The sequence below is a fragment of the Nelumbo nucifera genome, chromosome 8, assembly GCF_055504915.1.
Source record: "Nelumbo nucifera cultivar China Antique chromosome 8, China Antique-T2T, whole genome shotgun sequence".
Classification (NCBI taxonomy): domain Eukaryota; kingdom Viridiplantae; phylum Streptophyta; class Magnoliopsida; order Proteales; family Nelumbonaceae; genus Nelumbo; species Nelumbo nucifera.
The window spans coordinates 18,518,567-18,529,747 of record NC_142656.1 but is presented as its reverse complement, the minus strand read 5'-3'; the positions used below and the strand labels follow the sequence as shown (position 1 = coordinate 18,529,747).

The following is an 11,181-nucleotide window of genomic DNA, read 5'->3' as shown; positions in this document are numbered from 1 at the left end:
CCTGCCGCGTGTCCATCGGACGGATTAGATTTCGAACACCCCGGTCCGTGAGTGGCGTAGGGACACGCGACGTAATTCGATCGCCTTTTCCCGGGTCTTTTTAACATTTCGTTTGTCCCGGTTCGGTACCGGCTATAGCCGGTCAACCAACGTCGTCAATAAGTAGCGTTAATTCATGTCTTGTTGCGCATAATCTAAGACATCCACCGGTTTTTGTCTGATTACCTCTCCAAACATCAATTCTCCCACGTGTGCAAAACTCCTACCGTCCGATCTATCCACTTGATTGTCGCATCAACGTGGATCCGCTCGAGCTTTTCTTAAACCTTTTCATTAATTCGGCGGCGTCGGCAGCCGTAGCTGCGCTATTCGGTATTCGCCAATTCCACTCTGTAATTGCGAGCGGTTTTCCGAGAGGTTTCTTCCTCTCGAAACCAGGCCGGAAAACAGCTTTCCGTTTTACCATACGTAGGTTGTATAACTTCTCTCTCTAGGACTCTATCTACATGGTAGAGAGTAGAGAGATATGTTTATATATAATATTTAATAAATAAAATAATTCTTTCTCCAATCTCGCTCGTTAGCCCGCAGCCCGCTCGCTCGCTCGCATCGTTGAAACTTTGTTTCTAGAGTGGAAAACCGGATTAAAGATGAAGTTTTTCCCGTGAAACCGCTAATAGATGGCGTTTCACAATCATCTCTCGCACGAGATGGCGCTGCAGCATTTCACCGAGCAGCATTTAGGGGAAAACACGGCGGTTTTAAGGAGTATAATACCGGAACAGCTAGGACAGACTTCGTCAGACGGGACTGGAGGTGCGGGGAAAGAACAGAAGGATATACAGAGATTAATGATCGAGACAGGTGGAAAACCAAAGCAGCAACAACCGCCACCAGGACAGCAGCACCATCTAGGTGGAGGAGGAGGCGGAGGTGGACCGACGTGGCTAAGCAACGCAATTCTTAGGCAGCAGAACCAGTACGTTGACGGCAGCTTCCTACACTTGCAAACCAATTCGGATTCGCCGACGTCGGCCGCTTCGAACCAGTGGCTACCGCGGCCGATTCTTCAACGGAACGCTAGCGATGTCGGTGGCGGTGACGATGTTCCTGTATCGAGTGACTCGATGATTGCCGCTGCGATGTCTCACAACTCGGCCGATTTGAACGCTAATAATGATAATAGGAACAGTGGTAACAACCAGAACCCGGGGGATAATAGCGGTGGCGCAGAGTTGGCGGAGAGTGAAGCCGGAGGTGGAGGGGATGGAGTTGGTTCCTGGCAGAATGCAAAGTATAAAGCTGATATCTTGGCTCATCCGCTTTACGAGCAGTTGCTTTCAGCGCACGTCGCGTGCCTGCGCATTGCAACTCCAGTCGATCAGTTGCCGAGGATTGATGCACAGCTTGCGCAGTCGCAGCATGTCGTCGCCAAGTACTCAGTACTTGGTCATGGTAACCAGCAGCTCGTAAGCGACGATAAAGAGCTTGATCAGTTTATGGTATTCCCTGCTCTTCTTTCTCTTTTTGTTGGCTTTTGGGTTTTGTTTCAATTTGTTTATTATTTGTTTTCTGACGGTGGATGATTTATGGGACCAAACACAAAAAAATGGTTTTCATTAGTGTTGATTGTTTTAACTAGAGGCTTTTATCGTAGTTCAATGTTTGTTTCGATATTCTTTGAGGGCTTCCAAATTGAGGTTTGTTGCTAATTAGGATGTAGCTGTTTGTCTTTTGGGAAAAAGAATGGAATATTTATGAAGGTAAACAAAATTGGGGGAGTAAGTTGGAGTCTCGATCTTCCACTTTCTGGTTCTTGGTCTCTGTAGCGCTTTGCTTTCGATGAAGAAGATGAAATGGGTGAGGGGGAAGGTGTTTTATCAGTTGAAATGGATTGTTATCTTATTTTTGCTTTATGATTCTCCTAAGTCCTAACATGAAGTAGATGATTTAGTATTTCCGTTATTAGATAAGGTGTGCAATTGAGAGCGGGGGAAAGAAACTCGAGATTCCTGCAACAAGCTTGGTTGGCACCTTGGCATATCGCTGCAAAGGATTTAACGCCAAAGCAGTTAGGTGTAACTCCTTTTGTCACGACTGTGATCTACCTTCATGGTTCAGAAATTCTAATGGAAGTATGGAACCTCGGTTATCTCGGAAAGAGGGAGATAAAGTTGTCCAAAAAATGAAGCTAGGCAACAGGGAACAGAGTCTGAACAAGTTAAATGCATAACAAAAACAGTCAACATCTCAGCTTCGTATTCTCAACAATTTTTCTAAAGAAATTTCAGAAGATATGTGGAAGTTTGAATCTGGGTCAAGATTAATATAAATTTCAGGTGCTTCCAGATAGTTCCCTTAATGTGGGATTTCTAGTAGATGGCCTTGAACTAGGTGACCTCTTGAATGAGGACTTGCTGACTTTTAAGCTAAAATAAGTGTCGGAAAATCTAAGGAAATCAGGAAGAAAAGAAAACATGATTGAGTTATTTGGTAGCATCAGATTTGATTACTCCACATCAAGATGAGATGACACAGGAAACACAAGGTCTGGAATGTCTAAATGCTATAAAGTACATTATAATTACGTTCCAAAGTTTGGATTTTCTTCTTTTCCTCTGGTATCTAACCCTTATCCCTTGTGATGTTTCTTTCACATGCACTAAGTTGCCTTTTATATCATTTTATTTCTTACTGTAGTTTCTGTATAAGCATTACTACAAAGGCAATCATCTCCAAAAGAAATGGAAATGAAAGAGCATAACTATTTAAGGAAATGATTTGAACAATTGTACAAAACATGCCTTTAATATTTTAGTTCATATAAGGAATTTATGTGATCTTGAGGACTTGAGAAAAGAATTTCTGTTTTAATCAGTTTTCTTGTGGAAATTAATTCCACTGTGCTTGAATTCTTCAATTTGTTGTTCTATAACACGAATTATCTGTTTCTATGAATTGAAATTCAATAAGGGTCTGAAAAGTTATCTATTCTTTGGAATCTTGTAGTTGTTTTGGTGATCCATGTTCTTGGGTTTTTATATCTCCAATCTACTAAGTTTTGATATATATTATATTAGTTGATTAAATTGTCTCATATAATTAATTAGTAAATTACATTAACAGATAAAATAGATGATACAAAATTTAGAAAAAAAGGAGAAGAAAAGATGGAAGCATACCAAATGGTGCTTTTGGTGTGGTACTGTGGTGTGGATAGAAAAAGGAAAACAGACGAGCATAATGGAAAATTTTTTCTACACGAGTGGTATATATCCCCTTCACCACACAATGTGAAACTTTAATACCAATTGCAAATTTTGCATGATGCTGAGATGGATGTTTTGAAGGTTATCTTTGTTGGAAATGATTGGAAAATGAACATGGTGAGACATACAGAAATTACACACAATGTGAATACTCTTTAGTCTTTACATGACATGATGTAAAGATTAATATACATGGTGGGGAGAACTCCCTGTATATTTGGGCAGGTATGATATAATTATCATAAGTGATGGGTAGAAAGTAGAGACCACTTAAAAACCAGTGTTGTATTGTAGGGGTGAGCATAATTTGGTCAAAACCGAAAAACCGAACCGCAATTTCGGTTTTGGTTTAATCGGTTCGGTCTAATCGGTTATTCGGTCGGTTTAGGTTTTTTTGTATTTCGGGTTTCAGTTTCGGTTATCATACTTTATAAATCGGTTAACCGAAAAAACCGATTTACAATTATAATTATATATTTTTAATATTATTTATTTTATAATTTATAAAGAATGAAAGAGTGAAAAACAAGTAAAATGGCGCCTGCTAGTTTCCGAAATAAGAAAAATGTAAAAGAGTGAAAGAAAACATTAAAATAGCAGCTGAATGTCTGAACCCACTACCCAATAGGTCAAAAAGCAGAGACTCTCACTTGCATTTGCCTACGTCTCTGTTTTGAATTCTACTCTACTTCGCCAGATCAGCACTGCCATTTGCAGCATGGCAGAGTACTGTTGCTAGCTGGTTAGTGGCTGCCCTGCCTCACAAGCCCGGCCATCTTCAATTATTTTGCTACAAAAGAGATTGCCTCTATCTCAGCTTTTCTCATACAGTACCATCAGAAAGGGCTTAAGTCAATGTGTCTTCACAATCAAACATCAGTTGGACAGGTAACCCCATAACTGGTATACATTTTTTTTTTTTTAATCTTGGTGAAATGAGACTCAAGTTAAATAATTTCGGTTTTAACCGAAATAACCGAAACAAATTTGGTTCGGTTTATTCGGTTTTCACATACTTCGGTTTCGGTTCGGTTTATCATATTGTTAAATCGGTTTTTAAAATTTCGGTTTTTTTGGTTCGGTTTTGAACCGAAAAAACCGAATGCTCACCCCTAGTTGTATGGACAGGGACAAGGGAATCAGAATCTGTCACATTCCAGGACACTGTCTCAGCAGCAAGACGAGAAAATGTGGACTCATGGGCACACGTATATACTATAAAAATGCTTGGTAATTTTTTAATTCTAACATTATATACCTTCAGGGGGAGGGGGGTGGGTCTAAGATGTTTCTTTTGTTACTATGGCTCAGTTTGGAAAGAGTACAAATACAAATATGTACAGTGCAAAATCTTGTATATTGTATTTGTACTCTTTCCAAACTGAGCCTAAGTAATATTTGATATGAAAAATGCCATTCCTCTTGTAAATTGACTATTCATTTATGTCAAATAAGCTAGGGGATAGAAGAGAAACATTACTTAGAAGTATCCCTTGAGAATCCATGGAGTTTTGGAATCCAATACATGTTTGGCATGGGCATGTCCATTTAGGAGAGTGTATGCAACACTATTGAAGACCAACTCATTGAACTGCAGCTTTTGACCAGAGGCAAGGTTCTTCAAATTCAAAACAATGAATCCTTATCAAACAATGTTGTAATAATTGTTTATGAGTTTGGCTTGTTTCAATGTTAGGAATCATGTAAGTTACTTGGCTGAGGTGTATCAAATTAATGTTTTAATACACTGTCAAAATCATCTGTTCTGAGTTAGCCATGACTCGAATTGATTTCATAGTGCACTAATTCATTCCCTGATTCTAACTCTAATTGCACCAAGGTGATGCAGTACCAATATCCATTACCATGGTATGCCAAAACAGAAATTAATTCTGATCAGGCAAGCAGCTACTTCAACTGTCTTCCGGAAAAATCCTTCCCCCAGAAATAAAAGGTGCATGGAGACGCATATTCTAAAATTTACATTCATTATAAATTCCCAACACTAGACAACATTATGGTCCATTGACTTGGCTTCACCCTTGAGCATTTCTTATAATGAGTGTCTAAATGCAAGGTTGATGTCCAATTTCTCACATCCCAAATCAAGAGCTTTCATGCACCATCAAAGATTTGGTGTGGTTGGTCTTTAAGATGGGATGTGATTGAACAACATGCAACTATTGATTCATATCTTCAATCTAAATTGAGTGCCTAGAAGACTATATTCCTTTAACAAGAACTGATCAAGCACGTTTTTAGTTGATATGGTCTCAGGATAAAATTTGTGAATTTTTATTCATCTTATTACCATTTGATAAGTCATAGTCGGATCTTGATAAATAACTATTACCATTTGTTACTTGATGATTTAAAACAAACTTTCCATGTACTTAAATAAACACAATGCTATATTTAGACATGAAAGGTAAGCAAGGAATGATGATGCTGTATTGTACTTGTCAAAATATATTGTTCATTTTTACCAACAAAAAAAAATATATTGTTAGTTTGAGCTAGAACTCTCATTTTTTTATGTTTAGTGTTCAAAATCCTATAAGTGTTGTCAGAGGTGTTGGTTGTATAAGCAATGAGGTGTCAAGGAGAGGCATTACTGAAGTTCCCCAAGCCACACAATTGATGTATAGCATGGTGATGAGATGGAACAGAGATGAATGTTTTTATTTCTTTTTCTTTTTTAATTTTCCAACTCAACCAAGGCTGTGTTCGGATCATGGTGGGACTGGAATTGTAGGTAGAAGGGTGGGGATGAGGGTCAGTAATTTCATCTTTTGGGTTTAGTTTCATAGCAGAGTGGAATTTGGAGACTGGTGGATTTAGGCCTTCAATTTTGCATCTTTGTATATCTAAAAATTCCTTGTGTAGTTCTTTTCCATTTTAATGGTGGGGGGTGCTAGTAATTTGAACTCTGAGAAATTGGGTTGGGAGTGTAATTCAATTCTATTTCCACTCCCTAGGTCCAAATTCAATCTTAAGATATCATGCTAACTTTTATTTGACTTGTAAGCACTCTCTATTATTACAAGTTGGCTATTAATTAGAAATGGTTATCTTTGATGCTTATATGGTTATGCCCGTTCTTTAGGCAAGTGAAATGTGTTGTCTCAAGACTTGGTGTCTTAAAAGACTAATTCCAGGTAAAAATAAGAATTCTTTAATTAGACCTTCTGTTCTCTGTATGGATTGAATATATTGGAACATGTTTTATTTGGCTTGCTGATTTGCTGACTACAAAAGAGATCTTAGTAGTTGACTAGTTGTTGAAGAGGCTGTGTAGTATCACAATCCTTCACGAGTATATGAAAAGTGAAATCCATGTAAATTCTGTCCATATAATGGTTTATATTGTAATTTCACATGTATGCCATGGTTTTATTGGTTCATGCATTCCCCCAGCTTAGTTTTAATTTAGGGAAAATTCCACTTTAGTACCCTGAACTTTGGGGGTAGTGTCAAGTTAGTGCCCGAACTTTCAAATGGGTCACTACAGTACCTAAACTTTTAAAAAGTGTCAAGTTGGTCCCTGCCAATAACTGACTGTCAGTTATCAGTTGGAAATGTCAAAACTACCCTTGAGACTGAACCGGTTGAGGTGTTTGAGATTCTAGACTAATGAAGTCATTGTCTTCTACCTTCAGATCTGAAACACATTCTTGTCTAGTTATTTCTTTGCTTTCAATTATTGTTTCCCTCTATCATATTTCTTGTTTTTTCTCTTTTTCTTTGAAGATAACCGGTTCAGTCTCAAGGTAGAAGACAATGAACAGTGTCTACTTTTCAAAGGTAGTTTTGACATTTTCAATATATAACTGATGGTCGGTTAAAGGCAGGGACCAACTTGACACTTTTTGAAAGTTTAGGTACTGCAGTGACACGTTTGAAAGTTTGGGTACTAACTTGACACTACCCCCAAAGTTCAGGGTACTAAAGTGGAATTTTCCCTTTAATTTACTACAGGCTTCTGCTGAGATTTTCAAGATCATGATTTTTCCATTGTTTTCATCTTCTTTGTTTTCCCTGGTATGCAGACACATTATGTTTTACTGTTATGTTCCTTTAAAGAACAACTGCAGCAGCATGTCCGTGTCCATGCAATGGAAGCAGTAATGGCCTGCTGGGAGCTTGAGCAGTCTCTACAGAGCCTAACAGGTGAATCATATCTGCTTTTTGATAAATTTGCATAATACATGGGAGTGATATTTGGTAGGGATTTTAAGACTTGCTCCATATATGGATTTGTTTGTTTCTTATTTGTTTTGGTTGGTTGTGATGTGCTTGTTTGGTAGCTTTCACTTCTAATCCACCCACTTCTAGCCCGGTCCCTAATAATTCCTGTATGGATCTGGCATCACTTATTCTGATATAGATATCAGTACTTAGTTTACTCCAGATCGTTTTGATATGTATCATATTCACATTTTTATTGTGTATGTGTATCAGAACACTAGAATAATATTCTTTTAAACAATATTTTGGATACATGGTTTTTCTGGTCTTTAACAACCAATGACTTTATTAATTTAGCTGAAAAGAATAATATACAATACAACATGTCTGTCAAGCACCTCAATAATTAGCTTGCCTTGGTTAGCCCTACTGTAGACTTTTTAAAAATCCTCTTATTAGGGAATTAAACCCTAGTACAACTGATTTTGATTTGCCCCCTGTTTTGCTAGACTATCAGCCAAGAAGTTGGTTGTTGATGCCCATCTGTAGACTGTGTAGCTCACTTTTGCAGCTTTTTAATATTCTCTGTACCATTCCAACTTTATTGGATGTCTACGAAGACATGATCTAGCTTTTTAATCTCTCCCTCATAATATGTCTATATCTCCAAGAACTTGTCCTTGTAAGCCACCCCACAATTATCTGTGAATCCCTTTCTACCACAATCTTTTGGTACATGACCTCTTCTTTTTTTTGAATATACATGACCTCTTCATTGTTAGGAGGTTAGTCTGGGTCAGAGGACACTGCAGGGCTTTACATGTAATCACTGGCCACACTATGCAATTCAACTTTCTAGTTTTGCAAAATACAATACAGCAGTTAGATGGGATGCTGGTTTAAGAATGTCATGTTTTTTTTTTTTTTTAATTTCTTTATATTTGGATTGCTGATCTGGCTAGTTGGCATGACTAGCTACTAGAAGAAGAATTGGGTTAAACCTAAGAATACTTGTAATAGAGCCCGGGGGCTAGTAAGAAATTCATATTATGTTTATATTCTCCTGAGATTTAGTTTGTTGCTTTCTAATCTCTTACACAAAAACATGTATAATTGGATTCACCCCATTTAGTACATAAGCTAAATTATTTACATTTTCAAACAAACAAACAAATCTTCTTTCTTTCTAATCTTTTATCTATTTTGTGCCTTATCTTTTTTTTTTCAGTTTCCTTATCTTTTTTTTTCCAGTTTTTTTTATCTTCTTTCCTGTTTCTTGTGTGAGCATTAATCCTTTGCCTTCTGATTTCTTCCTGAAGATTTTAGTGATCTACCATTTAAAGTATTTTTCTATATGATTTAGATTGGTGTAGGTAAAGCTTATTTTTACTCCTCAATCTCTTGTTTTTGTTGTCTAGAGTTTTTCCCCCTCCAAATTTGTTGGTTGTGTGAAGGAATTTGTCATATCTGTTGCTTATCCTTTTTTTTGTTTAACTTTTTTATTAGCTTTTATTATTTTTTTAACATCCATTTAGTGATATATTTGTTTTCTAAACCCAGGAAAAGGCTCTCTTTGAGACTGGTTTTCTAAAATATTCAAGTTAGAAAATGCACTATTGAGTTGATCTGTTGACGTGTATTAATGACTGAAAATGCAATTAGTTTGTCATTTGTACTCAGATCCGTGCACATTCAAAGTGTTCATTCTTTTTATTCTCATAATTTCCTGTTTCCGTTGAAATTAATGTGATCAACCATGCTTGCATGAACAGGTGTCTCACCAGGTGAAGGCACAGGCGCAACAATGTCAGATGATGATGATGACCAGGCAGATAGTGATGCCAACTTGTTTGATGGAAGCTTGGATGGGACAGACAGTATGGGTTTTGGTCCTCTTATCCCAACAGAGAGTGAGAGATCCTTGATGGAACGCGTGAGGCAAGAGCTGAAGCATGATCTGAAACAGGTAAGGTCATAGGTTTATAATATTCTATAGTTTATTGTTGTGCATGTTCAAGGTTGCTTATCGATATTCTGTCTTTTAGGGTTACAAGGAGAAAATTGTGGACATAAGGGAGGAGATTCTACGCAAAAGAAGAGCAGGAAAACTCCCAGGAGATACAACCTCCCTCTTAAAGGCCTGGTGGCAATCACATGCTAAGTGGCCATATCCAACAGTAAGTGTGGCTTATCTTCACTTGCTACAGTTATTCAATTGACCTAATTGAGTTATTACCAGGTTTCTGAATCCTGTTTCAGGAGGAGGATAAGGCCAGGTTAGTTCAAGAAACAGGCTTGCAATTAAAGCAGATTAATAACTGGTTCATCAACCAGAGGAAGAGAAACTGGCATAGTAACCCATCATCATCCACTGCCCTGAAGAGCAAGCGCAAGAGGTATGATTTTGCTAAAAGTATTTCTTCATGCCTAAAGACATTATTTAACGGACTTCCTGCCAACTAAAATTTGGAAAAGAAGTAATGCAGGTGAAAACAGTGGCGAACGCTTCCTGTAGCTGATGTGCCAAAATTAAGATCCAAACACAGATGATCCATCCATGCTTTGCAATCCAATGGGTGATCCAGCATCATATAATACAATGTAGTGCATAGGAAAGTACAGAATACGACTGCTTGGTAATACTGCAGGGTTGCACATGGAGATATTGATTTTGCTTTCACAGAGAAGAGGCTATGTAGTGAGGCAGCTGTCTAGTATTTACAATTGGTTGGTTAGAATATCGATCACTTCTGATTGACAGGTATGCTTACACTAGAAGCCACAGAGGTATCTACAACGCATGTAGTGCTATCAAATTAAGCAGCTCAAATTTGAGAATATAACCTGTGGAACAGAAGCTACCTGTATCTTTGATCCTCTCCTTTTTTTCATTTTCTTTCTCCCCCTCACTGCATTGGCAGATTTAAGATTTTTATTCTATATATCTGTCAATAAGAATAGTTTACAGGTTGTGGGTGTAGAGTGTAATAATTTCTTGCATGATACTCCCAGCAGTTTTTATTTTTTACTAGTGACCATAGCGTGATCAACAATGTCTTTTTGTGGAGGTAAAGCTACAGCATAATACAGAGATGATTTATATAGTCTATATGTCAAAAAAAGTGTTTCTAAGCAAGCAACTAATCTGCACTATTTTCCATTTCTCCAGCATTACACTATAAGAAGCATCAAATGCATCTCTTTTGTTTTCCCCTTTTTCTTCATTTGTATCATTAGTGCATTATGTCATTGTACTAGTGCAAAACCCAACTGTTTTTGTGGAAAAATAGCATACTGAACGTCCAACTGATGGTCTGGGTGAAGAACAATTGTGGCATTAGAGGCTGTAAAAAATATTATTACCTTCTTAAGCATTGTATTTGGGTCAATTGGTGCCAGGCTTAAATCAACTCTAACCAGTTATTATCCAAAGTGGCTATTTTGGCCGTGGTATGACAAATCTTGGGGGTAACTCAAACTGCTAATCAGCCCCTGCATAGAGCTAGCCAGCTAGGTTCTCTGGCTGAAGAACTGATTTCAAAGCCTAAATAGCTTGTCCTTGCAGCTCCTTGCCTCTTTCCAAATTCTATTTATCCCTGAAGAGCTTTCATCAAAATAAATACAATTACATTTGCAAAATAGATGTAACACTTCCCTCCAATGAATAATCTTATGCTAGGTTTTGATTACCAATTCATCATTCCAGAACATGAAACACGAGCGT

The 11,181-nt window shown here is 37.6% G+C and overlaps 1 protein-coding gene across 6 annotated transcripts; it reads left to right on the top strand.

Moving 5' to 3' along the window:
* Positions 1 to 354: 354 nt before the first annotated feature.
* Positions 355 to 10,507, top strand: LOC104588517 (homeobox protein knotted-1-like 3). Of its 6 annotated transcripts, none has more exons than XM_010246481.3 (6): positions 355 to 1,502; positions 7,319 to 7,439; positions 9,230 to 9,423; positions 9,503 to 9,634; positions 9,717 to 9,853; positions 9,944 to 10,507. In XM_010246481.3, exons 1-6 carry the CDS (start codon positions 681 to 683, stop codon positions 9,945 to 9,947), a joined length of 1,410 nt encoding a protein of 469 aa, XP_010244783.1. In that variant the 5' UTR covers positions 355 to 680; the 3' UTR covers positions 9,948 to 10,507. The 6 variants fall into 6 exon arrangements, 3 of the variants coding, with proteins under 3 accessions (XP_010244783.1, XP_010244782.1, XP_019051709.1); XR_016079401.1 differs by having other exon boundaries at positions 364 to 1,502; positions 9,697 to 9,853; XR_016079400.1 differs by having other exon boundaries at positions 364 to 1,502; positions 9,697 to 9,853; positions 9,936 to 10,507.
* Positions 10,508 to 11,181: the final 674 nt, after the last annotated feature.

Coding starts and splice junctions, on each gene's coding strand:
- LOC104588517 (XM_019196164.2), top strand. CDS start 681: ATGGCGTTTCACAATCATCTCTCGCACGAGATGGCGCTGCAGCATTTC. Junction 1,503..7,318: donor AAGAGCTTGATCAGTTTATG/GTATTCCCTGCT, acceptor CCTGGTATGCAG/ACACATTATGTTTTACTGTT. Junction 9,635..9,716: donor CTAAGTGGCCATATCCAACA/GTAAGTGTGGCT, acceptor ATCCTGTTTCAG/GAGGAGGATAAGGCCAGGTT.